The 25,117-nt window shown below is 50.4% G+C and overlaps 10 protein-coding genes across 10 annotated transcripts; 4 read left to right on the top strand and 6 right to left on the bottom strand.

Moving 5' to 3' along the window:
- Nucleotides 1–1,064: 1,064 nt before the first annotated feature.
- On the bottom strand, nucleotides 1,065–3,923 carry CGCA056_v002372 (putative oxidoreductase; the record flags this gene model as incomplete). The annotated part of the gene is made up of 10 exons (XM_037317630.1): nucleotides 1,065–1,142; nucleotides 1,201–1,268; nucleotides 1,340–1,573; nucleotides 1,678–1,845; nucleotides 1,907–2,137; nucleotides 2,199–2,325; nucleotides 2,955–2,986; nucleotides 3,048–3,215; nucleotides 3,316–3,598; nucleotides 3,654–3,923. 10 exons carry the CDS (start codon nucleotides 3,921–3,923, stop codon nucleotides 1,065–1,067), a joined length of 1,659 nt encoding a protein of 552 aa, XP_037183235.1.
- Nucleotides 3,924–4,430: 507 nt separating this feature from the next.
- CGCA056_v002371 (putative transporter) lies at nucleotides 4,431–6,666 on the top strand (the record flags this gene model as incomplete). Its single annotated transcript, XM_037317629.1, has 13 exons — nucleotides 4,431–4,598; nucleotides 4,673–4,835; nucleotides 4,893–5,039; nucleotides 5,101–5,112; nucleotides 5,164–5,197; nucleotides 5,252–5,320; nucleotides 5,377–5,401; nucleotides 5,468–5,548; nucleotides 5,605–5,825; nucleotides 5,875–6,032; nucleotides 6,088–6,295; nucleotides 6,349–6,482; nucleotides 6,539–6,666. 13 exons carry the CDS (start codon nucleotides 4,431–4,433, stop codon nucleotides 6,664–6,666), a joined length of 1,548 nt encoding a protein of 515 aa, XP_037183428.1.
- A 371-nt stretch (nucleotides 6,667–7,037) lies between these two features.
- Nucleotides 7,038–7,365, bottom strand: CGCA056_v002370 (uncharacterized protein; the record flags this gene model as incomplete). Its single annotated transcript, XM_037317628.1, has 2 exons — nucleotides 7,038–7,266; nucleotides 7,331–7,365. The coding sequence occupies 2 exons, from the start codon at nucleotides 7,363–7,365 to the stop codon at nucleotides 7,038–7,040; spliced, it is 264 nt and encodes an 87-aa protein (XP_037183429.1).
- Nucleotides 7,366–10,063: 2,698 nt separating this feature from the next.
- CGCA056_v002369 (putative 2-hydroxyacid dehydrogenase) lies at nucleotides 10,064–11,058 on the bottom strand (the record flags this gene model as incomplete). Its single annotated transcript, XM_037317627.1, has 3 exons — nucleotides 10,064–10,405; nucleotides 10,468–10,887; nucleotides 10,942–11,058. 3 exons carry the CDS (start codon nucleotides 11,056–11,058, stop codon nucleotides 10,064–10,066), a joined length of 879 nt encoding a protein of 292 aa, XP_037184227.1.
- Nucleotides 11,059–11,563: 505 nt separating this feature from the next.
- Nucleotides 11,564–12,452, top strand: CGCA056_v002368 (Meiotically up-regulated gene 14 protein; the record flags this gene model as incomplete). Its single annotated transcript, XM_037317626.1, has 2 exons — nucleotides 11,564–11,689; nucleotides 11,739–12,452. The coding sequence occupies 2 exons, from the start codon at nucleotides 11,564–11,566 to the stop codon at nucleotides 12,450–12,452; spliced, it is 840 nt and encodes a 279-aa protein (XP_037182765.1).
- A 2,453-nt stretch (nucleotides 12,453–14,905) lies between these two features.
- yjlB-1 (Uncharacterized protein) lies at nucleotides 14,906–15,562 on the top strand (the record flags this gene model as incomplete). Its single annotated transcript, XM_037317625.1, has 1 exon — nucleotides 14,906–15,562. One exon carries the CDS (start codon nucleotides 14,906–14,908, stop codon nucleotides 15,560–15,562), a length of 657 nt encoding a protein of 218 aa, XP_037184226.1.
- A 343-nt stretch (nucleotides 15,563–15,905) lies between these two features.
- On the bottom strand, nucleotides 15,906–17,439 carry mtr-7 (N amino acid transport system protein; the record flags this gene model as incomplete). Its single annotated transcript, XM_037317624.1, has 2 exons — nucleotides 15,906–16,753; nucleotides 16,812–17,439. The coding sequence occupies 2 exons, from the start codon at nucleotides 17,437–17,439 to the stop codon at nucleotides 15,906–15,908; spliced, it is 1,476 nt and encodes a 491-aa protein (XP_037184225.1).
- Nucleotides 17,440–17,954: 515 nt separating this feature from the next.
- On the bottom strand, nucleotides 17,955–19,121 carry CGCA056_v002365 (putative aminotransferase; the record flags this gene model as incomplete). The annotated part of the gene is made up of 1 exon (XM_037317623.1): nucleotides 17,955–19,121. The coding sequence occupies one exon, from the start codon at nucleotides 19,119–19,121 to the stop codon at nucleotides 17,955–17,957; it is 1,167 nt and encodes a 388-aa protein (XP_037183656.1).
- A 564-nt stretch (nucleotides 19,122–19,685) lies between these two features.
- Nucleotides 19,686–19,971, top strand: RIDA (2-iminobutanoate/2-iminopropanoate deaminase; the record flags this gene model as incomplete). The annotated part of the gene is made up of 3 exons (XM_037317622.1): nucleotides 19,686–19,850; nucleotides 19,905–19,933; nucleotides 19,965–19,971. 3 exons carry the CDS (start codon nucleotides 19,686–19,688, stop codon nucleotides 19,969–19,971), a joined length of 201 nt encoding a protein of 66 aa, XP_037183655.1.
- Nucleotides 19,972–20,070: 99 nt separating this feature from the next.
- On the bottom strand, nucleotides 20,071–24,840 carry moxY-3 (FAD-binding monooxygenase moxY; the record flags this gene model as incomplete). The annotated part of the gene is made up of 7 exons (XM_037317621.1): nucleotides 20,071–21,742; nucleotides 21,793–22,012; nucleotides 22,760–23,045; nucleotides 23,101–23,170; nucleotides 23,235–23,871; nucleotides 23,929–24,445; nucleotides 24,676–24,840. 7 exons carry the CDS (start codon nucleotides 24,838–24,840, stop codon nucleotides 20,071–20,073), a joined length of 3,567 nt encoding a protein of 1,188 aa, XP_037184224.1.
- Nucleotides 24,841–25,117: the final 277 nt, after the last annotated feature.

Genomic DNA, 25,117 nt, shown 5'->3' with positions numbered 1-25,117 from the left:
TCGATTAATTCCCCAAAGTCTAAGAGTTTGCAAAGATCCCAAGTGTAGAAAGCTTCAGTCCATAGAGATGATTGCGTATCAGGTGTGAATGAAATAATTGCCATACTCTTATTTACTTGACATTCATGGAATACCTTTCCCCCCCTCTTACCAGAGTAACAGAGAAGGAAAGGAAACACCATCAGCGAAGACCGGGTCTCAGCGCACAAGTTCATTGCCGACAAGGTTAATAACACTAGTTCCAATAACCCATTGGGTGGGCGCGTTCGAACCAGGTCTCGCCAGGCGACGGACCTCTCCTCTTCCTTAGCCGCTCAAGTTTCTCGTCTTCCTCCCTTTCTACGTCGCGAAGAATACCCTTAAATTCAAAAACCGCCAGAGCTAGTTCAGATTTTGACCTCGAATGGCCCTTGAAGACTAGATCGCGACTAACTCGGACTATAAGATGTTCGTTGCTGACGAATTTGACAACGAGTGTGCCTTCGTCCTGTGTCAACTGCGGTACTTGCTTCTTTCGGCCGGGGCGGCTGGGTGAACGAATACGCTTGAAATGGTAGTCGGTCGTGAGAAACAGAATTCGATGTATAAAAATGGTCGACATGATCGGGACAGTAGAGTCGGAATGTCCTTTAATGAAGGGATCCCATGTGGAGGGTCTCGCCATGTGCTTTTTGATTTTTGCCCAATGATTGAGTCTTGGTCGCCAACCATGTGCTCTGCTAGAGCGTCTGCCTGCTGGTCTATCCGCCCTTCCGGCAGTGTTCTAAACTCAAAGATGAGCCTGACATTCTCAAACTGAATTCATGGCAACTCCCACTTACGCCGTCAACGACCGGCACGATGAGACCGGTGATACAGCATGTCTCTTTGCTAGCGAGGAATGGTATGGCTACGGCACCATGAGTAGTCAGCTAAAGTAGTCAACCTCATGCCTTCGAAGGTTGACCAGAATACACGAAAGTTCCAGAGATAATTACGCCTGTGTTGTTTTACCCACTACCCCCTCCCCCCCCCCCCCCCCCCCAGCAGGTCTCGTTCCTGGGCTTCCGCTGTTCACTAATTCTTTAGTTCTCAATACCGGTGTTCTCAGCCGCTAGACCATCGGCCATGAGAGCCGGTCTATCTGATCTGCCAGCGGTTGTCTAAGTCTATCAGCACACCATATGCTAGTAGAGATGTCGCTGGGCAAAGAAGACATACACCACCATCAACAGGCATAACGAGTCCTGTGATCCACCCAGCCTCTTTGCTAGCAAGGAACAAAATGGCTACACCTTCGTGATTAGCTGATTTTACTCCATTGCGAGTCGGTCTGCACTAGCCGTTCACAAATACGTACCGTACCCAACATCCCAAGCCGTACCTTCTTTCTTCATCAAGTTCTGGTCGATCCGAGCTTGTCTCGTTTCCTCGGTCATACCACGACCACGGACCATAGGGGTGTAAACCATGCCAGGGGCAATGCAGTTGACACGAATGTTCTCCGAGCCGTGTTGAGCAGCCATGGCTCTAGTCATTTGAATGATTGCACCTTTGGTTGTGGGATAGAGCAGACTGGGGTTACCCCCAAGTACTAAGCCAGTTTCACTGGTCAGCGGTGTTCACTACTTCGTTGTGAGACCCGGGAAATGTCGCACTGCGATGTCTCGGCCCAGAACATTAACCACTTGGACTTACAACCACTAACAGAAGAGATGTTAATAATGGAACCTCGCCCTTGCTTTCTCATCTCGGGAATTGCGTAGCGCGACATCATGACCATGCTCGTTACGTTGATCCGAAAGTCTCTTTCCCATGCCTCGAGGTTGATGTTCGTGGCATTTCCGATAGCGCCCCCCACGCCAACTGTCCATGAAGTCAGACTTGTCATTCACAAGCCGTATGCTTTCAAGAAAATTTCACTTACCGTTATTGACCAGTATATGAACGCCACCAAATAGCTCAACTGTCTTAGAAACCGCATCTCTGCAAGAGTCCTCTTTGCTGACGTCCGTCTGAATGATTTCAGACGTCCCACCTTCCTCATCTATCATTCGTTTGGTCTCTCTAGCCCAGTCCTCATTCAAGTCAAGCAATGCGACTTTGGCTCCATGCCTGGCAAGGAGGATTGCTGCAGCCCGACCGTTCCCAATTTCACCTGAAGTATGTTAGTATACTATAGACTAAATTGACCGCGTTGGTGAACCATGCGAACAGACGATCCATTCGTGAGCCTGCGCCTGTGACGATCGCCACATCTCCTGCGAAGTCGAAAGCTCGAGGAGGAACCATACCGGCGGCTTGCTTAATCTTCAATTGTCTTTCGGGTAAAATTTGTTTCAATTGCTGTTACATGTGAGCATCGGTAGTTCGAGATGTTCTTGAGAAGATGATCCGAGTCTAGGCGCGTACCCCAAGAGCTTCCTGATTTGCGATGCAGCCAATTGTAGTAACAATCCGCTTGTTTTTCTATTGCGGAAAATGATAACCTTCATGACATCACACGGCAGCGGAGTTCGGGGATACCAAGCGGGGTATTGCAATCTTTTACACACCTGACAGACTTCAGATGGAGTAGAACCAGCGCCTGCACACTTTGTGGTGGCTTGCCGATTGATGAAGGGTATTCCGTGCGCTTTTTCCTTTTTCCATTCAGGAAACAATCTACAGAGAGGATTTGAAGCCATAGTCTTAATCCAGCTGTCCCCAATACGTATGTCAATTGAATAATGCCATGCTCCTCTCAAGCAATCTGCCCATAGCTTGGTACATTGTAAGCATTCCCGCACATTACAATCACCAATGGTGACCGCCGTAAAAAGACCCATCGGTGTTGACTCTTGCGATGCAAATATCGCTTCGTTCCCAATATTCTAGACTCCCATGATTACAGAAGTCTACAGAAGCGCCCACAACGACTCGGATTATGACGTTGTGGATGAAGGAGAAGACAGCCAATAGTTGAACCAACTCACAATCCCGTCCAGGCTCTGCTCTTTCACCCATCCTAGAGAAATTTTAGTTATTTAAATACGTCCAGATGTATTCCAAGCAGTAGAGCTACTTACGTTGGTACGGATGCTTGGGATCGCCGCGCAAAGCGAACCCGTGCTCAACGCCCGAAAATAGTTGATAGTGATAGATCTTCTTCTCGGACTGAAGAATATCTAACGCTCGTCTACGAGATGGTACATCGAACGTACGGTCAATCTCGGAGCAGGACATGAAGAGGGGCTCTAGCACAGTGAGATCAGCTCATACTCCCTCGCAGCCTTGAACCACCGATCCATCCAGCAGCGGACTTGGGGAATCTTCAAAAAATGGACAAAATCTCACTTTTAAGATTGAGGAAGTGACGTTCCTTCAGAAACGCCGGATGCGCAAATGCGCCAACTGTGACTGTATTCTTCGCCAGCTCATCGCAGACGTACGGCGCGCCAAAACAGTAACCTACGCAAGCGAGCCCCGTCGTTTCCGTTCCGTATTGTTGCTTGACCGCGTCGACCCATTTGGGCACAGCAACATCCGCGAAAGCTGTGTGCTTGCGTTTCCAAGCCTCGTAGTCAAAGTCAGGGTTCGAGGTGTCATTCCGGTCTTTTCGATGTTTCCAGACTGGGTCCTTCGGCAATAGTCAGCTCCATGTCATCAGTGCGTGCTTCAAGAAACGTCCTCACCCCACGGAAATAATCGATGCCCAATACTAGGTACCCTCCATCCGCAAAGGCGTCCATGACCAGGAGTCCGTTGACAAACATACCCCAGACATCAGGGAAGTAAAGCACAATTTGGCCGTTTTCCTTGTCGGTAGGCGGTTTTGATACGTAAGTCTCGACATCTGCGATCACTTCCCAGGACCCACGTGCTTCACCTTCGTGGATCGTGCCTTTGAGACAACACTCACCACTCGGCTTGGCGAGATATCCTGGGGTCTTGTCCGTAGACATGTTGGGTGGTTTTACGGGCTGTTGTTGAATGCTAAGCTGGCTGGATTCCGATTCTTATTACCAGCTTAATGAGATTCCATTGTGCCGTAGTCACGCATTGTCTTATGGTCGGCTGATGTTTCCCTTGCTGTCGGCAAATCGGCTCAGCCAGGCTGTTGATAACAGACGTCATTCTCCTCACTCGCTCAGATTTGTCACCCACACCACATACTCAAACAGTGACCACATCAGTGGAGGAATCCGATCTGCCTAGCGTGCTGACCCCCGCACTCCATGCCGCCATCAGCGGGATGTGGGTTCCCCGCAGTCTTCCTGTGATCTTTTCCCCGCATAAGCTACCCATGGGGTTAGTTCCTTAGGATTGATTATGAGCGCTTCTTCAACCATGAGGCGTTCCTCTTCTTTCTACTTACCGCAACCTCTCAAGTCCGAAGGACGTTCAATTATAATCTGCATCTTAAAAACTTCGTTTGAAGAGCGACGTGATTCAGTATCATACTAACAGAAATGACAGACCCTCCTATCAAGCCACAGAGTGGCGTCGGTGATATCGACCGGGGAGTCCTACCCTCGTCTGATCTTAAACTTCAGGAGTTAGATGCAGAACACCAAGAGAAAGCCGTCGGATATAGAGAGTACCTAGAAGCCATAGACTTGGAGGTCTCGGATAAAGAGGTTTGTTCCTTCTTCCCTTAGTGGATGTGGGTTCGAAGCGAAAGTGACCCAACTTCTGATAACTCGACCGAAAGCTGCGACGACTTCGATGGAAGCTTGATTTCACCATCCTACCCATGTTTCTTGTCACCCAAGCTCTGCAGTTCATGGATAAGACGTCCTTGAACTATGCCAACCTCTTTGGGTACCAAGCAGCACTTAATCTTCAGGGCCAACAGTTCAACTACCTCTCAGCGAGTGAGTCCTATTTACTTTGCCGTGGTCGAAGCCAGCATCGCTAAAGTGTTATCACAGTGGTATATGCTGGGTATTTCTTTGGCCAGTATCCTTGCGGCTGGCTAATTGGTAGATATCCTGCTCAAAGAGTGATGGCCATCAGCATCTTCTTCTGGGGTCTGATGGTAATTCTAATGACTCAAACTCGAACTTACTCAAGTGCTTGTACGCAAGCCCCCAATTATCCTTTTAACCAAAACTACTAGGTAATTGACAATGCTTGTAGTGGGTGTCCGATGTGCGCACCTTTGTCCGTAGCTAAGCGTCGTATGGCTGACATGCGTGGTAGTCATCATGGGAATATTCGAAGCCGCCGTTACACCGTGGGTAATTTCCAATAAAGTGAAAAGGCTGTACGTCTCTAACAATGAACCCAGTGGTTTGACACTCATGACGGGTTTCTGGTATACGCGCAAAGAGATACCCCTTCGGCAGTGCATATGGTAGTATGTGTCATGTCAAAGCACACCGAGCCTCATACATCAGCTGACACTATGCCTAGCTCGTCTCTTGGCTGGGGAGGTATCGTGAGTCTGCTGTATTTTCTGCGTAACTGAAAACGAAAACCTAACACCAGCTAACGCTGTGCTGAGATCGGATCTTACATCTCTATGGGCGTGTCCAAGCTCCCCGCTGACCTGAAACCGGAACGCTGGGAACTCATCTTCTTTATGGTACGTGTTTAGCATGGACAGACTGTTCTATTTGCCTGACGAGAACATCTCGGAAGCTGGGTGGAGTGACGTGCGTTTGGTCGCTGGTGATCTGGTTTCTGTTACCAGACTCGCCCTCGAACGCGTTCTTCCTGAACCACCGCGAAAGACTTGTTGCAGTCAAACGGGTCTCTGAGAACGAGACTGGCATTAAGAACAAAGCGTTCGACAAGAAACAGGCTCTCTTGGGATCTTTCGACCCAAAGACTCTGCTGCTGTTCACGTCCGTTTTTGCAGCGTCAGTAGCAGCCTCTCATGAGACAACCCCCCTACTGATAAGAGCACAGAGCTATTCCCAACGGGGTTGTCAACTCTTTTTCCACTGTTATCATCCGTGACATGGGGTTCAGCACAACACAGACCACGCAGCTCAAGTCGGTTGGAGATGCGGTTCAGATCGTCGCTCTCCTCATTGGGGGCACTGTCATCCTGAATGTGAAGGATTGTGAGTCACCCCGCAGCTAATGTAAGGCTCTGGTAACTGACATTGTAGAAAATAGCGCGTCTGATTACAGCTTCGGTAGCCAATCTGCTTTGCACAACCTCGGCTGCCTGTATGGCATATCTACCTGAGTCGAATACCTGGGGTCGGCTTGTGTCATTCTGGCTGGTGAACTCTCAGTCAGTCGGCTTCACAATATCCCTCACCACCATCTCTTCCAACATGGCCGGATACACACATCGTTCTCTCGCGAGCGCCATGGTTTTGTGAATCCACCTGAATGAAGCGTTTACTGGACTAGGCTTACGTGAAGTCGCAGCACGGCGTACTGCTGGGGAAACTTTGCTGGACCATTCGTAGTAAAGCAATCGGAGGCGCCGCACTTTCGAGGAGCTACGATTGGGCTCCTAGTCGGCTACGCTATCAAGTTGATCTGCCACCTAACTCTGCTCGGTATGTCGTCAGTGATCCTATAACCTATTTTACCACGGCCGCTAATGCTCATCTAGTCTACATGTACCTGGTCAATCGCCAACGTGACAAGAAGTACGGCGAGCCCAATAGGGAGAGCAGCAAGGAAGCTGGAATGAGGGACCAGACTGAGTTCGAGAACAAGGACTTTAGATATGTGCTTTGAGCACGTCACTGGAGGAGGCTTGAAGTACAATAAGGTGAAGAGAGACCAAATGGGCGTTCCAAAGACAATGTATCAAGTCCCAAGAGACCTATCTCGTAACTTAATGCCTGGGGGTAATATATAGAAATGGGGTTGTGTTATTGAATCATGTTCCGTGAAACCTTCTACGTGCCTGCCACCCTTCCAAACGCCCTATGCCGAAGGTCAAGCCAGTGCGCGTGTCGAATAATGAAGAAATGGTTGGTATATTAGGTCTGGCTTGTAGCCGGCAACAAGACCAGGAGTTAATAGCTTGGAAGAGACTGGCTGCCCGTTCAGCGGTCGTGTACGTCTCAGCGACGCCAGTTTAGGGAGCCTGGGGTCGTTAGACTCTATGGGCTGCCTCCTCTTGACTGAGCCGTGATGCGGGCAAGCTCTGCCTCGATCCTGGCGCGGTGTTGTGCCTGACTTTCGCTGATGCTGGTTCCTTGGTAGGCGACGCGGTACATGTTGCTGTCTTGGGAGGCAGGTTGGTTCTCGTAGGCGGCCATGCGCCGCCTGGCTAGTATGCTTTGTGATTCCGCCGAAGAGTGCTTGTGGGATGATTTGGAAGCGGCATTGCTAGAAAGCATCAGTGAGTCACCGAACGTTGAATCGCGGCGACAACGCAAGTTGGTGGTGGTACCCGTAGTGAGCAGACCGGTCAGATCGGGCGTCCATGATTTCAAGACGGATGAGGCACGGGTCGCTGAGCAGCTGATCTAATGAGTCGAAAGTTGAGGCGAAAACGCTGGTCGTCACGGATCACGGAGTGCTTAGAGTGGTACTTCCAACGGCGTGAAGATGTACGAGGTGAGTTCCTCAGGATTCCATTTTTCCAAAATATTTATAGGGACATACGGATTGGTGCGAACCACCGCCAGAAAAAGCTCCATCTAAGCTTGAAGACTGTCCCCCTTCTCCCCCCTGCACGTCGGCCATAGCAGTGCTGCAATGGGCTGGCTGCCTCGGGTTGAATCGACGTCGCGGGCAGCACCAATCCAGGCCCAGAGCTGATAGCCAAGTCTTCAATCGTTGTCCAATTGGAGCTGTCCGTTCGTACATCGTCGAGAGGGAAGAGGCCTTACATGGATGATATGCTTGGTCCCCTCGTCATGGGTTCGGGGCCATGGCTAGCTCCAGGCGGAGTGTGTGGGGGAGGTAGGCCACTCCGAGGCGCAGGCACATCAAAGACAGGTGCAACTATCGAAGAGTCCAGGCTCTGTTTGGGGAAATATGCAGAAATCAGGTACCAATGGGAAGGCCGAATGCATGTTGCTCATGCCGAAGACACTGATTGGTGTAGGCGCCTTCCATAAGCCCATCATCTTGATGCATTGCTTTGTTGTTCCTTATCTGAAGGCCCGGAGGAATGAAGACTTGGACAGAAGAAGTGGTCAACTTACCTAGCAATAGATAATCAGAGCTATGCCCCGGAGTGATTCAAGGCAGTCCGGTTTGGCCGGCGATTGGGGCACGGACCGAGGTATTTTCGGCAGCAACAACGCTTGACGACTTCTCGCATGGAGTCTTGCCGTGTTCTTCTTCTGATGTCCTTTTGGACCTCTTTCAGTCTGATCAACTGCCTGACTAGAAGCAGTTGCAGATTTTCTTCGGGATAACAGCTTAAACGCGCAAATGCCTATCAACAAGGCAATGTCAAGTCTGACTTCAGACATGTCCACGCCCCGGCGTCTGGCAGACGGCGAGAGGACACTCGCGCTGTAGAAGATTGGAACTGATGCTGAATATTTGCAGGGGAAAATCAGGCTGATTGCTCAACGACCAACTGTGGCTGGGCGAAGAAAGGGGACGATACCGCAGTATGCTGCTACTCAGCCATCATGAACGAAATGGAAATGGAAAAAGAAGAGCTCAGAGGTGGATGGACGGGCTCGTTGAAGTGGAGAACAGGCGGTGCTGAGATACAGCGCAGCTGATGTCGCCCAATTGATGCTCCGTCAGGGGTGTCGAAGGATTTCAGGGCGCTTCTGCCTGCATGCGGTGAGACTTCAGCGAGGCCTCCGGCCCAAACTTTCCGCCTCACTCTCCGCCTCGAAATCTGCCTCGCGATAGCGTCAGTCGCCTGGTCGCCTGGCTTTGCCTGACTTCAGGCAGCATCCAGTTCGGATTCCGCATGAGGCAGCTGGTTGCCTCGCCTGTCGACGTGTCGGTTCGCATCTCAACTATGGCCAGGTGCGGCCAGATTTCGCCAGCTGTATGATCTGGTCGTAGGTGAAGTGAACTGTTGGAAAGCCATGAAAGTGTCGTTGACCTGACTGACGCAGCATTGCTGTGATTTCGGATTCCCATCGGCCTTGGGTGCCATAGTAGAGCGGACCGTTTCGTATGTTGAATGGCGAAATGAAAGAAGAAGGTAATGGCAGATGAGAATCGACGAGGTCGAGTACCAAAGAGTTCGACAGATAGATTTGCATCGGGAAGCATCCGTGTGGGCTTCGAGACTCATATACTGACAATGACCTGCCGACGGTGAGCCTCAATGATGATATCTCCTTTGTGACTCACAGTTCGGAAGACGGGCATGCAAGGCCTTTTAATACCAGCCATGTCAACATGCGCTGTGGGGGCCGAATCCTTCGCCGCTCCAGGACCGCGGGAAGCGGGCAACTTTTAGTGCTTACAGGACCCCTGTTCTGCGTCAACATGTCAGCACTGCCTTCACGAGCGGCCCTACGCAGCTGCGAGAAGCCAATCAAACAGCAATCGTTGATACTCTTGCAGTTCCACTGACAGGGCTGGAGGGCTAATCATGCGGGAGGCCTAGGGCCGCCCCCAAATGCATCCAACCGTAGGAACACTACCCCTGTGACTCCTGTGGACCTTCAACATCTGACCTCAGCGCCAATCTTGGACGCCAGCTACGACGCAGCACCACCCTGGGGGCCATCTGCTTGGTGCAGTGACACACGAGGTCCTGCGCCACCGCCAGTGACCTTCTAAAATATTCAAAGTTGTCAAGCTTGTCGAATTCACGCGGGCTATCAAGCACAAATTGAATGATTTCTATTGGGCTTTAGGTTCATCGATGTGGGTGTTGACACACACAACTCATGCTTCCCCTGCGGCCCTGACGGCAAACACTCGGGTGGCGGACGCGAATGCTTCCAACCGAATCAAATTCAGCGCAAATTAAAACCAGTTTACTTGTGAAATAGCTTTCCCGTTCGCAAAAAAAGCTGTGATGTTATCCATAGCCTCGCGATAAGCGTTCCCCCAGGCTACGTCAGTCCAAGATCCCATATGCGGTTGAACAATACACCGGGTGCTATTCCGGAAGTATGAGCTGCCAGGTCTGGTCAGTTCTGCCTTTTCAAAACTTCGGTTCAAACCATGGGTTCCTGGACCAGGCTGTGACTCACTTGACGTTGGGCTCTCTGTTAAAAACATCGAGACCAGCCCGGGCAACCTTGCCGCTCTCCAACGCTTCAATGAAGGCTGCCTCATCCACCACTGCCCCACGGCCAGTGTTGACAAGGATGACGCCATCCTTCATCTTTGCGAATTCATCAGAACCAATCAAGCCTCGTGTCTCGGGAGTGAGTGGACAGTTGATTGACACGACATCAGATGTCTTGAGCAGGGCTTCCAGACTACCCGCATGCTCAACAGAGAGGCGGCTTTCTTCTTCGGGTGAAAGCTGGGTCCGGCTGTAGTACTGCACATTCATACCGAAAACCTGCGACTTGCGCGCGACATGCTGAGTGGTAAGGAAGAATCAGCGCCATACTTTCACTCGTATCAGATATTGGAGTGTCACACCTTTCCGATCTTTCCCATTCCTATGATCCCAAGCGTTCGGCCTTTGGGATCCAGGAGGGGAAGCTTTGACCCACCACGCCATCCACCATTTCGAATCTCAGCTTCAAGTCTGGAGGTGTCCTTGAGAGCTCCAAGCATCAAGAATATCGCAATATCTGCTGTCGGCTCAGCGACCGCGTCAACAGTATTGGTCACCACGATCTTGTTTTTGTTGAACCATTCCATGTCAAATTCGCTGTACCCGGCGTTTACGGAGGCAACGATTTTGAGTTCCGGCAGTAGTGGGCCCAGCAGGCCTTCGTCAAATCTCTCGTAGCTGCCGTTGCCCATGCCAATCAGAACGGCTTCAAACGGTCCATCGGACTTCCTCGCGTCTGAAATTGCTTGGACTGTGCCTTTCCTGTCGCTAGGCAAGATGATCTGATCTATCGTTAGTACCCATTCATGAATCCCCGTGTCAGGGATTGAACTTACATGAAGGTCAAAAGTAGATTGGAACGTTGACACAAAGTCTTCGCCTGCATAGGAAGGAGATGCAATAGATAGGACTCTGGGCTTGCGGCCTAGAGATTGCGGTGTGGAGGTCTCCATGACTTGGGCCAAGATGGGTAGTACGAATGAGTGAAGGTCTCACTGAGCGTTTCACTTCAGCTTAGAATGATTCCAGAAAATCAGTGCTCAACGACCCCGAATTATTTGGCAAAGGATGTAACTGCAATTTGGAGAGCTATTCTCGATGCTTGTGTCGAAATGTTGGAGGATGCCATCTGGAGGCATGCACGTCAGCCAATCAGACAATGCGGCCCAGGCCGACCGAAGAGGGGCGTGGTTGATATCAGGTCGGGTTGGCCCGACTATGGTAATCATACTCCGCAACGGACTGAAAAAGGTGAGGAGGTAATAATGGAGTATCCCCTCACCGGTAATAGTCTTTGGGCTTATTGGTGCATCACCCGAGTGACCCATGCATGATACTGTGATTTAAAGCAATCCAATCTGGACTTCATTGTGAAGTGTTTGGTAGCGACCTTCCGGTGAAAGACCCGAGTTTGGAATCTCTGTTTTATTCGGACAAGCTCATAACATCTACACAAACATGGCTACATCAACCATCAAGATGGTTGAGTCTACCACTCAGACCCCTCCTCAAGAAATTGTCATGAGCGACACAAGTCCTCAACATCCTTCTGATGACGTACCGGATCTTATCAGCAAACTTCACGTAATTCCAACATTCACCAATCCTCTCGTTGAACGTCAATGGGCAAAAGAACACCTCGTGGGTGCTTTTCGCATCTTCGCCAAATTTCGGCTACAACGATGGTGCAGGCGGCCACATCAGCCTACGCGACCCCGTCGACCCAAAGTGCTTTTGGATCAACCCCTACGCCGTCCACTTCAAACTTCTGAAAGTCAGCGACCTCATCCTCGTCAGCGAAGAGGGAAAACCTCTCACCAAGACAACCCACAAAGTCAACAGAGCAGGCTTCATGATCCATGCGGCTCTTTACAAAGCCCGGTCGGACGTTAACGCGGCTGCACACTGTCATTCACCCAATGGAAGAGCCTGGTCTGCATTCGGAAAACCCATCGAGATGTTGAACCAGGACTGTTGCATGTTCTACGACGACCTCTCCGTTTACGACGGCTTCAGCGGCGTTGTTCTTGCTCAAGACGAGGGGGAGAGAATCGCGAAGGCGCTGGGGCCAAACCACAAGAACGTCATTCTTCAGAATCATGGAATCCTTACCTGCGGCGGAACTGTGGACGAGGCAGCCGCTTTCTTCATCGCCCTTGAGCAGGCATGCCAGGCACAACTACTGGCCGAAGCTGCCGCCGCGAACGGTGTGCAGAAGCCATATGTCACGGAGGAGGCGGCCAGGTTCACAAAAGCGGGATCGGGAACACCAGAAGTCGTCTTCATGCAGTTCAAGCCTGAGTATGACTTGGTTCTGGAGGAGACAAACGGAAGCTTTCTTTCATAGATGTTGTTAGTATATTGAAGTTTGCATTGCGATGGTTTGATCTACAATGCAATTGTCTTCCTGATGTTCCAGGCGTGATATATTGGGAGGGTATAAATTCAGGGGCACATGGGATGATGCGTAGTGCACAACAAACACGGTCGCATCCATGGCTCGTTCTATCTTGCTCAAAGTTTGGTCACCGAATGTAATCAGCAATTTTACGTGAGCAATCTGCAACAAATAAGTCAATCCTTGATTATGAAAAACGACGGGAACGGGCTCGTCACTCTGTAAGATTCCCGACTAAGTCCACTACGCGGAGAACATAGCGGTCTTCGGGTTGTTCCTCAAGGAGTACCATACACACGGCATTCCGGCCCAGGCCGATTTGCCTTCAACGACACTTTCCATTGTCATCACCTACTCGGATTGAGCCGTTGTTGTATTGGGTGTTTATTAACGTCCCGCACCCACTTTCCGGACACCCCCTCATTCCGGACACCTAAAAATGCCTCAATAAAATCTTTCTCATACAACTTTGATCCTGAATAGCTTCACCACCTTAATCTCACTTATTTCCATCTTTATCTAACATCTTCTTCTAGACCATATGAGTCAATATACAGAGTATGAGATTAATCAGGCTCTTAATGCGATCTCTAATGGGCTTAGCGTGCGAAAAGCTGCATTGCAGTATGGGGTCCCAAAGTCTACTCTTTATGATCGTATCCAAGGCACCCAATCAAGAGATATTGCCTTCTCAGATCTACAGAGGCTCTCTCCAACCCAAGAAAGCCATTTGGCTGAATGGATTCGAATCCAGGCTGCCCTAGGCCTACCACCAACCCATCAACAACTCAAGGAATTCGCTGAGCGTATCCTACAGATCCATGGAGACGCCAAGCCTCTAGGGAAGAACTGGGTTCAGGCTTTTATCAAGAGAAACCCATCTGTAAGGGTCCAGAGAAGCAGAGCAATTGATTCCCAGCGCATCAACGGAGCCTCAACTAATGTCATCAGGCAATGGTTCAAGCACCTCGCCATCCCTGAGATCATAGCCATTAAAGCCTCCAATCGATACAATATGGATGAGTCTGGTATTCTGGAAGGCAGAGGATCAAATAGGCTTGTTCTTGGATCATCAGAAACTCGTTCTATCCGCAAGAAACAGCCTGGATCGCGTGCTTAGACATCTCTAATTGAGTGTATCTCTGCAACTGGCAAGGCACTGCCTCCACTTGTTATATATAAGGGCAAGAGTGTCCAGCAGCAGTGGTTTCCTCTAGATCTGACGCCATACGAATCCTGGAAGTTCACAGCAACAGAAAACGGGTGGACTTCAGACTCTACAGCTGTTAAGTGGTTAACAGAGGTCTTTATACCTTCTACCCAGCCAGCAGACCCCTCAGAGGTCAGATTGTTGATCTTGGATGGTCATGGAAGCCATGAGACTACTGCTTTCATGTATACATGCTTCAGAAACAAGATACACTTGCTGTTCTTGCCAGCACACACGTCACACGTCCTTCAGCCACTTGATCAGTCGGTTTTTGGGCCCCTCAAGGCAGCATACAAGAAGGAGCTTGGATTACTTGCTGAATGGGATGCTGGTACAGTTGTGGGCAAGAGAAATTTCGTTGTATGCTATGGCAAGGCGCGTAAGGCAGCCCTGACAAGCAAGAATATCATCAGTGGCTGGAAATGGACTGGTTTGTGGCCTATCAGTATGGCTAGACCCCTCATGAGCCCTCTGCTGCTTGAGAACACTTCAACCCCTGCCAAACCAGCTGGTCAGGTCTGCAAAGGGCTCTCTGATGGCAAAGCAAGCGAAAAATGGGCGGCAGATACATCAGCAGTCCTTTGGTCAACCCCCAAGAAGAGGGATGAGCTTCAGGATCAGTTCAGCCTGTTCAGCAAGCTGGATAACGATGAGCATACGCAACGCCTGCTTTTTCGGAAGGTTCAGAAGGGCTTTGATGAGAAGGCATACCAACTGGCAGTAGCCCAGCGAAAGATTGAGGCACTACAAGCAGAGGTTGATGCCAGTAGGGCCAGGAAACGCAAGAAGGTCAAAATGAGCCCAAATTCGAAGTTTGCTGATATTGAGGCTATTCGGAGGGCTCAAATCGAGGCGGGAGAACTTGAAAATAGTATAAATGAATCCAGCGAGTCTGAAAACCCTAGTGATAGCGAAAGTTGTATTATAGTTGCATCAGAATAGCAGAAGTCCTAGGTTTAAGTTACTGCGTTGATATATGGGGGCATAATTTTTGGGTGTCCGGAATGAGGGGGTGTCCGGAAAGTGGGTGCGGGACGTTATGGGCATCAATGACGCGTGAGACGCAGCGTGTCTGCGGCAAAGGCTGAATGGTCTTGATAACAGATGTCCCAAACGCGACCTAAAACACGCTCAACTGTGTGCCTTTTAGATCCGTATTTTGCATTCACATGAGTTCTCAATAATCGCCAACATGGTTGATGTCCGGAAGTATCATCTGCCGGCGACGGCACTCATGCCAAATTCACCACATCCACTTCTGCATTATCCAAGCTACTTCTCAGCCCAAGATGACTTGACGGCCATCAGAGTCTGCCAAACGTTCAATGACAATGGCTGGGAAGTCCAGTGGATCTATCGATACGGCGAGACGCAACGCTCTCATTACCATTCTGGCGTTCATGAGTGTATGGCTGTCCTCTCCGGCTCAGCTACGATCCGCTTTGGCGTTGCAGACACCACCCTGGACATGAAGGAAAACACCTGCGGAAAGGATAAGGAGACAGGAGGCATCGAGTTGGAAGCCCATGAAGGCGACGTGTTCGTCCTGCCCGCAGGCACAGCACACAAAACATTCAACACCAAGCCTGAAGCCTCGTTCACACTCTTGACCCCTGGGGATGGACATCATATTGCGGGAGGGGACATTGGCAAGGCATTAAAAGAGACTCAAGACCGCATCACGGGGTTTACAATGATCGGGGCGTATCCAAAGGGCGGAGGGTATTGGGACTCTTGCAAGGGTGGGGAGCATCATGGAGGATATGAGAAGGAGTGGGCGGTTCTTAAGCCGGAAAAGGACCCCGTGTTAGGAACCTCTGACGATGGACTTCAGGGTTTATGGGTATAGTGATTAGGGATCTCTTTAGCAAGAAATCCGGTACATTGTCATGGAATGCTTTGTGTCACCTCTTCCGTGAAAGCAAGGTCTGTTTTGTTGATCCCTTAGACTTCGATGCGACGTTGTCAAATTAATCAGGCTAGTGTTCAAGTAGTATTCTAGGACGATGAAAAGTCTGGCTATCCTTATTTGATAAAAATCTATGATAGTATTCCCCATGTCATTTCAACCGGCAAGGAAAAAAGTCTCTCTGAATTGTACGCAGTAGCATAACACAGCCTATCATCAGCCTGTGGTGAGGCGTTTGTTCCACCTCGCTTATGACGAGAAACTTCCGCAGCCGAAATACCGTTCAAAACAAGCTATTATCAGCACACGAAAAGGGCCCATTGATTGTGCTCTCTGGGTCCGAGAACACCTTCACCAACGTATCAACCGACGCATACATACCCGCTGTGTTGAGGAACGCGCCCATGAACACAAGTCCCCAATTCAAACAGGACAGCCCGATCATGCGCTTGCTAGAAAATTGTTGTTTCCAATTGAGATGCAGCCAGAAAATTCCAGGTAACCCAAATGAGAACCAGGCAACCAGCAAGGCAGATGACACAGCAATGATAGAGTTGAAGACTGGAATAGCGTTCGCGAGGACGAAGACCAAGATCCAGAACCCTGTTCCCAGGAGAACCCAGATGCTCCATGACTTGACGGTGTTGGTTGTCATTTGGTGTGGGATCTTGAGCAAGTCGCGCATGGTTACGACGAAAAGGTATTTGATGCCGGCGTGACCGTAAAATAGGCCTGTGCAGAAAAGGGTCGAGAGGAGAATGCCGTAAGCTACCTTGGCTGGGAGCAAAGGAGCTGTTCCAATAGCAGGGGATGTGACATAGTCGCCGGCGAGTCCATAGATGGCACCTCCAGTGACGAGATAGATAGGGATGGCAAAGGACTGCAAAATAACCAGGGCGGAGACGTAATCCTTTGCTGGGTCTTTCATCTCAGCCATGACTGTGAAGAAGCCTTGCCTGCCACCGAAAGAGTAGCAGATGCTGAGAATAGCGGTGAATCCTTCTTGGAAAGTTGGGTTCCCCCACAGCTTGATTTTGATGTCGGCTCCGGGGGGAGCGAGTTGTGGTGAGGCTACGGCCAAGGCGATAACAACTATGAAAATTGGGACAAATATGCCAAACGTGGCAGGCCCTGAGTTATGGATGGTATTAGACACCAAATGTTGAAGATACGAAGTATCAAAACTTACATGAGAAATAAGCAACGAAATTCATCTTCCTTGGAATACACAACACATAGCATATCAACGCCGCGAATCCAATAAATGACACCGTGCACATGCTGTGTCCTGTGAGTGTGTTGAGAGCGACGCTGATAGCCAAACACGCCGAGGCACAAGCAAGACTGAGGTTGATGATGAGACCGACGGCACCAACAGTCGCCAAGACCTTGCCGCCAAGAACTTGCAGCGCGTCCGGGAGGTTGTCGATGTGGCGATACCTCTTCCAGTACAGTAGGAGAACATATGCCGTGTAAGTGGATAAAGCTCCGATGCCCAGGATTGCGATGAGACCGGGAATGAGGCCGATGCGTTGGAGAACCGATGGCAAGGCAAGAATGCCGATTCCAACCTCGGTATGAATCAATACGATGCCCGTTTTCCACTTTCCCAACACGCGAAACTGTTCGCCACCAGCGGCAGCAGCAGCGCCAAAGACGCCGTTCAAAGTGGCATCTTGCTGGTCAGTGGTATGACTGTAGCCGATTCTTTCACTGGCAGTTTCGATATCGTCGTCGTATGTTGGCGCTTTCTTGACGTCGTCCTGTGCGTCTTCAGGTGCGGCCGTGATGGGCTTGACACCTGCGTGATGAGACATTGGTTTTGGTATGGCGGAGTGCGAAGAAATGAGAGCTGGTTGGTTCGGGGAATCGGTTGTTCGCGAGAAAACACCTGCGATTTCTCAAATTTTGCAAGAATAGCTATATCAGCGTAAGACAAAGTCAGAAACTCTGCATCGCTCAACAATCTAAAGTTGCAAACTGCCTGTTGAGGGTATCAGTCTACAGTCGGGCGGTTCCGCATTTCCGACCGACGCGGCCGATACCCCACCCCGGATGTGCCCCCAACGCCAAGTACTTGGCTGTCCATTGATAAGGTCGCGGTCGATCCTGCCTAATCGCTGCTGGAATTGATTGTCGTCATCTGATAGGTATGGCCCGAATAATTATGCACCTGAGTTGATAAGGCGTAATGAGGTCTCAATGCCCGCACGTTGGTTCTACTGAGGGTCGATCCGGACGGCACACTATCAGCAGTCGAATGCTTAAGGTAACGGGTTGACCCGAATCAGGAGATACCAAACGTCAAGTAGAATTTATGAAGCTATCTGATCTACTTTCTTATCATCGCTTGATGTCTTTTGCAGAAGTCCCGGACCGTCCCAACAAACCGATCCATGTCCGCTGCAATCAGAGCCAGGTTCAAGGCCATACTACCGCGCGGGTGGATCCAGTACCCTGCCTCCAACATTTCCAACCAGAAGAGCCGCTTCAGATCCCCGTCTTCTACCATTGTCCAGTCGTCCTTGCATTGTATCTGATCCCGGGACAACCCGTTCGTGGTGGCGTGAATACACATGAGGGTTCCAAGGCCCGTCACTGTGAATCGAGTCCCTTGGAATACCTCTAGTAGCTGCGCACGTAGAGCCTCGCCCCTCTGGTGGAATGCGTCAGCTACCTCACGTGTGAATACTTCGGACAGGCCAGTGTAGCCTGCATTGAGCATGAGAGTGTTGTTCTGGAAAGTGCCTGAATGGGCAAGAGATCCCTGCATTCGTGGGTCGTACACGGCCATAACGTCGCGACGCCCTCCGAAGGCGCCAAAAGGCATACCGCCGCCAAGGTACTTCCCGAACGTCTTCATGTCCGGAGCCAAGTCATGATCGAATGTGGAGGCTATGCCACCGCCATAGAGTCGAGATGTCATGACTTCGTCGAGTATGAAGAGTGCGCTGGCGGCGCGAGAATGCTCTCTAATCGCGCGAAGGAACTCAGTGGTTGCAGGAATCGCGCCTCCAGAGCCTTGCATTCCCTCCACCAATACCGCAGCGATATCCCCTTTGTTGTTCTCAAAAGCATCAGCCAACTGCTGAACGTCGTTATATTGAGAGATGATCCAGTCCATCTGGTCGACATTGTTCGGCGCAGCCCCGAGAGAGAATGACAAGAGGCTTCCATGGTATCCGCCCCTGAACACCACAATCTTGCGTTTCCCAGTGAATTTGCGAGCGGCGGCAATGCAGTGCAAATTTGCCTCAGTGCCTGAATTTGAAAACCGAAGACTTTTCAAGTTGAAACGAGCACATAGCAGTTCCGAGTATTGCTTTTCATAGATGTTGGTGGCTCCGAGACTTAAGCCGATGTTCGATAAGACATTTGACATAGATGCCTTGATCTTGGGCTCCGAGTGGCCGAAGAGTCCGGCGGTCAGCTCTCCCACAAAATCGCAGTATTCGTGACCGTCGAGATCAATCAGTTTAGATCCCTCTCCCCGTACCATGACGATCGGGAATGGGGAAACATGAAGAAGAGTTCTGGTATTACCACCCGGAAGACTTTCCAAAGCAGCGTTGTGGTACTCCAAAGACTTAGTATTTCGAGTTTCGTATTGCTGGAGAGCTTCCGCCAACATAACCTGACACTGAGTCTGAGATGGGGGCGACATGATGGGCGGGCAGTGAAGCAAACCGAGTGCGTTGAAGAGGAGGTATGAGTAATAGAGGAGATGGCCTATACGGTAGCTATCCAATGCTAAAAGGAGTGACCTTCAAGTGGCTGTGTTTGAATCGGGCTATTTCAATCAGATCAATCCTTTCCCAACGCATTCATCCATGGAATCACCTGACAACATTCCAGGGGCGTGCTGCGTGGGGCCAGCTGCTTGTCTGAGATTGGATGTCCGGGTCGGATCGTACCGATTCTCTGCTGGCCATTCATTTTTGGTGAAGTTATTGCAAAACCGGCGGCTTTAAAGAACACATCACGCCTGGGAGCCATCAAAGAAAAACGACAATGATAAACCATAATCCTCGAATACTCAATCTAAATCTGACAAGTCCAAATGATGTCTGATTGCCAGCGGAAGCCGATTATTACCAAGGAGGCTCCCGGCCCCTATCCTCCACTGTCACAGGCTATGGTTCACGGCGGCTTCGTCTTCTGCTCCGGGTCAATCGGCATGAACCCCCAGACAAACTCGATTGTCGAGGGAACCATTGCGGATAGAACTGTGAGCGAGCACTCCATGGTATCAGATGAGATTCATGCTAACAACATGTTCCAGACGCAGGCTCTCACCAACCTCGGCAAAGTGTTAGAGGCGGCAGGTTCAGGCACAGACAAGATCCTGAAAGTACGGATGTTGAGATTGAATGCACTGGGTTTATTTGAAGACACAACCTCTCCTAGGGCTTGTACAATAATTCAGATAGCTAAAGGACAAGAAATCACTAATATTCCACCGTGATCATGTCCATCAGAAGCTGCTCGACAGATGAGCACATGCCAATATCAGCCATGCCAGCAAAGTAATTGGAGACTTGGTCGGCCTGTAAAGACGACAACACAGGCCCGCTTGGCATGCATGACGCAGTCTCCAAGTCCACCAGCATGGCTTGTGTAGCATTTGACAACGCTTCAAATGTGTCCCGATATGGCGCCACCGCATCCCATCGCTCCGACATTACGGCAAGAACTATCATGCAAGAAGTGCACGTTGAAGACACGATATCTCGTCGTATGGTATTCCGTGTCTCTGGACTGTTCCACAGACAGCGGACGTAGGTCAACCCAGCAAGGAATAGAACATGCAGCGCACCCCATGTATCATTCAATCTTTGACTCAGGTATAGCGTGCGATAAAGCTCGCAGATGGCTTGTGAGGAAGATGCGCAGTCTAGATACACCGATGCATCATCGCACTCAGGCGCTGCCCACCGGCTTTGATCGTGAGATGACCGTTGACGTACGACCAAGCGCCTTCTGTGGAGAAGTAGGATCGAGTGGTGATACATGAGTTTGTACCACTCGGGGCTACCGAATGCGTTGTTTGCTGCACAGCCCTCCACAAGTTGCTCTGGGGCGGCGTCCATCCACGCGCGAAGCTCGTCTTTGAACTTTTGCGTCGAAGAGGAGTTACGATGCGGGGCCACACTATGTGTTTCTCGATAAATGGTGCGTTGCATGCGCGCCCATATACATCGTAGGCGAATCGTATGGAGGGCGGAAGAGACCACTGTTGCCGGCTCTAAATTTGATGTACGCGCTTGAGCTAGCAACCCAGTCGGCGTGATATTCTCGTCGTCGATGTCCAAAAAGAGACCGACATCAATGTCTTCGTCGGTAATAGACACAGGTCGTCCCAAAGTAATAGCACATGCCCTGTCAAGGTTGTAGGAGCACCAAAAGACGCGGCGTCGTACCTCAGTTTTGAGTGTGTTTGACTCGACTTTTGACCATGGGATATCTCGGTGAAGCCCCAGCTCAACACACTGGCGGACGGCTAACCCCGACAACGTCCAGATGGAAACTCCTATGGGCGACCGCAGAGAGTACATGGCACAGCAAAGCAGTGCCTGTATCGTTTCCAGACTATTGAGCTGCAAGACATGTTCGAAGAGATCTTCAGCGGCCGTATAGAGACTCTCCGGGAGGGGTGCGCCGGCGAAGGGCACCGCGAGAGCACCCACTGCGGTAACCATAAACACGAAGAACGCTTTCAGAGGGTCGGTAGTAAGCCCGTTCTCGCAGGCTGTCATAACAGCATCTTCATATTCGGTGTACGTCGGCCTATGCAGAAACGGATACTGTGGGTGGACGTTGTCGAAATAGGAACTTGTCAATATCCGGGCTACCTCTCTGCCCGGCATGGGTGCCGGCACCGCACGTGGTCGACTTTGGACGAAGGAATTGGAGACGCCCCCGAGAGTCATACCAGGACCTCGCACCTGCGCTCCTCTCAGACGGGCAGTAAATAGTTTTGTAAATGAGAATGCGGAGGAGGACCCGAAGTAGTGAGGCTCTCCACCAGCAGCTCGAAGGCAAAGGAGATCTAGCACAGATGAGCCCTCGCTCAGCTCTTTCAGGGTCTCGCCATTATTGTTGGCTGACTCATTCTGCAGGCTAGCACACATTAGAAACAAACCGCATCCGCTATGCCATTGGGTACACACCTATCTTGAGCGTTTGCGTCGATCGATGCTACGATGGACACAGGTACTTCTTGGGGTTGCTGGGTGTGCTTGTGTGGGCGGTTGAAATCATGGTCTATGCTGTCAAAGTCTCCGTCTTCGACCGAGAGCGATGCTTCGAGACGAGCCACACGCTCCTCCAGTGCCTCGACATATCCTCGAGGATACTGTCGTTTGGTAGAGGGGTCTTCGATGATGCAGGCTGTTGATTGTGCATCAGCCAAGTTCAGACCACAAGTTAAGGGCTGTGTTCACAACTCACTTCTTGAGCCTTTCACACAATTTCCACACGAAGGTGCCCGGCCATCACACTAGACAAGGGATATTGTGAGTTCACGACATGCGCAGAGAAGTTACCATACTACGTAGGCTCACCTTTTGCTTCTTCTGCTGGCAAGCAATGCAGGCGACTCGTGCTCGTTTGGCATGGGTCCGCACTGTGATTGACGGAGATGGAGACATATTGACTGGAGTTCAGACAGTTGCTGCGGTTGTTGAAAATGGAGATGCTCCCCAACAGGGGTGATAAGAGAGCAGGATGTCATTGTCCGCGGCTATCAGTCGTTCTAGCTAGTAAGATAAAGGATGCACAGTGGTGGATCAGGTGCATGCATCAGTATCTCATATCCCTGTTAGAATGACCTCCCCCGCACTTACTGCGACCAGTAGCCTGCGATAAGGGACTTCGGGTAAACGACGAAGCATGTCACTGGCATTTCTTCCCCGCGTTCCCTTGGGTGAAATTGCCTTGGAATGGAGTTATTGTTAACAATGGATAAATGAAGCGATCTGCCAAATCACCCAGTGCACTCAGCTCTTGATAGAAGAGGTGCTATTTGCTACTAACGCACTCCTAGCAACCATCACCGTCCCGTCTATCATCATCATCATCAGTTTTCTACACGGATTTGACCTTTCACCGGCTCGACAAAATTATCTAGACCCCTACCCCTCACATCTTCGTGGTCGTTCCGGGGGAGGCTGACAGCTGGCTTGCCGATTACGGGAGGCTTATCCACCAGATCAAGATATCCAGTTGTGGAGGTATCCATCTTTTGCGCCATGATCATGCCGTTCCCCATCCACGCAAGACTATCACTCTCGTCTTCGTCATTTGAAACGTACTCAAAGTCCTCAAACCTAGGATGCATCAATGTGGCACGTTGGTGAACAGCAGATCCAGGCCAGTAGCCCAACATCCGGCCATTGGATGTTCTCTTGGCCCAACTATTGCACTGGTTGTTCGTTATTAATATATCCGGGACTGATTCCAAGAGCAAATTTGCTTACTGTGAAGGCAAAAGTCGTCTTCTCAAAATACCAGTCAACCTGCTTCATAGAGGCATTGACAGCCGAGATCCTGTTTCGAAATTGTCAATACCCACTCGATTCTTGTCCGAGCTTCAAAGGCAGGCACAACTCACTTTGGAACCATGTACTTCAGGTTCTCGCGCTGCAGCTTCAGGATACACTTGATCATGTACTCGCAAGTCACCTCACTCATCTGGATTGTTGACCCCGCACCAGGAGCGCCATTCGGGCCAACAAAGAAGAAGCAATTGGGCATTTCCGGCGGACACATTGACATGTAAGCGCCGGGCTCTTCTTCCCACAAGTCGTCGAGCGATACTCCGCCTCTGCCAAAATTTGGGGTTTCCTTGAGCGACAATGATGTGTCGAATCCAGTAGCACAGATGATAGCATCGACCTCTCTGTAAACTCCTATATCGTCCACTATCCCAGTTTCGGTGACCTTCCTGATTCCTTGGGGAATGAAGTTCAGATTGGGCTCTGTCAGAGCTTCGAGGTATCTTGGTCCTGGGGAAACCCGGCGACAGAGAACCGGGTACGTTGGCTTCAGGGCGTCAAATATATCTGGTCTCGTTGCCAGTCTGCGCAACATCGAGTCTTCCGTGGCTTTCGAAAAGCTTTTGTTCATGTCTGATCCAACCCAATGGACAAGCTGAAACTTGTTGACGAAGTTTTCAACCTGGTGCCGGTAGTTGAGGTACTCCACTGGGTACTTCTCAAATCGCTCTTGCTCTTCGGGTGGAAAAGGGACTGCTCTCAGTGTTAGCAATTCACCCATTTCAACATCAACAAATTTCCAATACTTACAGTTATGAATGTCAGAAGTAGTCTTTCTCGGATCAGCAGCAACATAGCCGGCTGGCGAGATCCAAGCCTGTCCCCTCACATAGTGATCCATATGCTGCACCTCGGGTAAGATGGCTGGGACAAGCTGCACGGCTGTAGCCCCGTACCCAACCACTGCAACCCGCTTTCCCTTTGGATCGAAACTTTCGTCCCAGTTGGCGCTGTGAATCAATGGCCCCCGAAACGTATGCAATCCATCAATCTTGGGCCACATCCACTTATTAAGATTGCCTGTTGCCTTGACAAAGACATTGCAATAATCTCTAAACTCAGTGCCATCGGTCATGTTCACTAAGGTCACCTCCCACTGACCCTCGTCTTCGAGCCATCGGGCGGACTTGAAGGCGTGTTGAAACTTGACCAATGATTTCATGCCGTACTTCTCTGCCACGCTTTGGAAGTAGCGACCGATCTCAGGTCCAGGTGAGAAGAAGTGAGACCAGTTGGGATTATTCTCGAAGGTGTACTGAAATGAGACCTACAAATGGTTGGTGGATGCCCATTTTGGTGGCATTTGCCAAGTGACAGAACTCACGGACGGCACATATGATGACACCAGGCGTAGCAGTCAGACTCAATGCATCAAGGGGCATTCAAGAATTGAGCTTACCACATGTAACTCCAGGATACCTGATTCTGTCAATGGTCAAATCGCTATTAGAGGGGGGAAGAAATCGCTTACCTGTTCTCAAGCCAAACACCGCCTACCTCGGAGTTCTTCTCATAGATGACCAGGTCCAAATTCGGAATTCTTTGTTTGAATCGTATCCCGCATAGGATCCCGGACATTCCTGCACCGATGCAAATCACCTTCATCCTCCGAGCAAAGTCTACGGGAACGTCCCATGACTTGTGATTGCCATTGGTGTTCATCTTGGACACGATCGGACGCAGTAGGAGGATTGACAGCCCCAAGCGCGTTGGACTAGGACCAAGAAGAGGCCCGTGGGTTTCAGAAGCATATTCATCAATCCCAATCCCATTTTATTAGACTACTCCTATGCTCATAAGATCCAGCTGCTTAGATGGGATGGCCCAATTTGCTCACCACATGCTGACAAGTCACCTCGCCAACATAGCAGATTGAGCACAACGCAACCAGACCCAACGGTCGATTGTAATCGGAAACTGAGAGCCGCTTTGCTACGGA

Source organism: Colletotrichum aenigma (genome assembly GCF_013390185.1).
Source record: "Colletotrichum aenigma strain Cg56 chromosome Unknown KSG_Cg56_contig02, whole genome shotgun sequence".
NCBI lineage: Eukaryota > Fungi > Ascomycota > Sordariomycetes > Glomerellales > Glomerellaceae > Colletotrichum > Colletotrichum aenigma.
The sequence above is the reverse complement of the archived record's forward strand: the minus strand, read 5'-3'. Positions and strand labels throughout refer to the sequence as shown.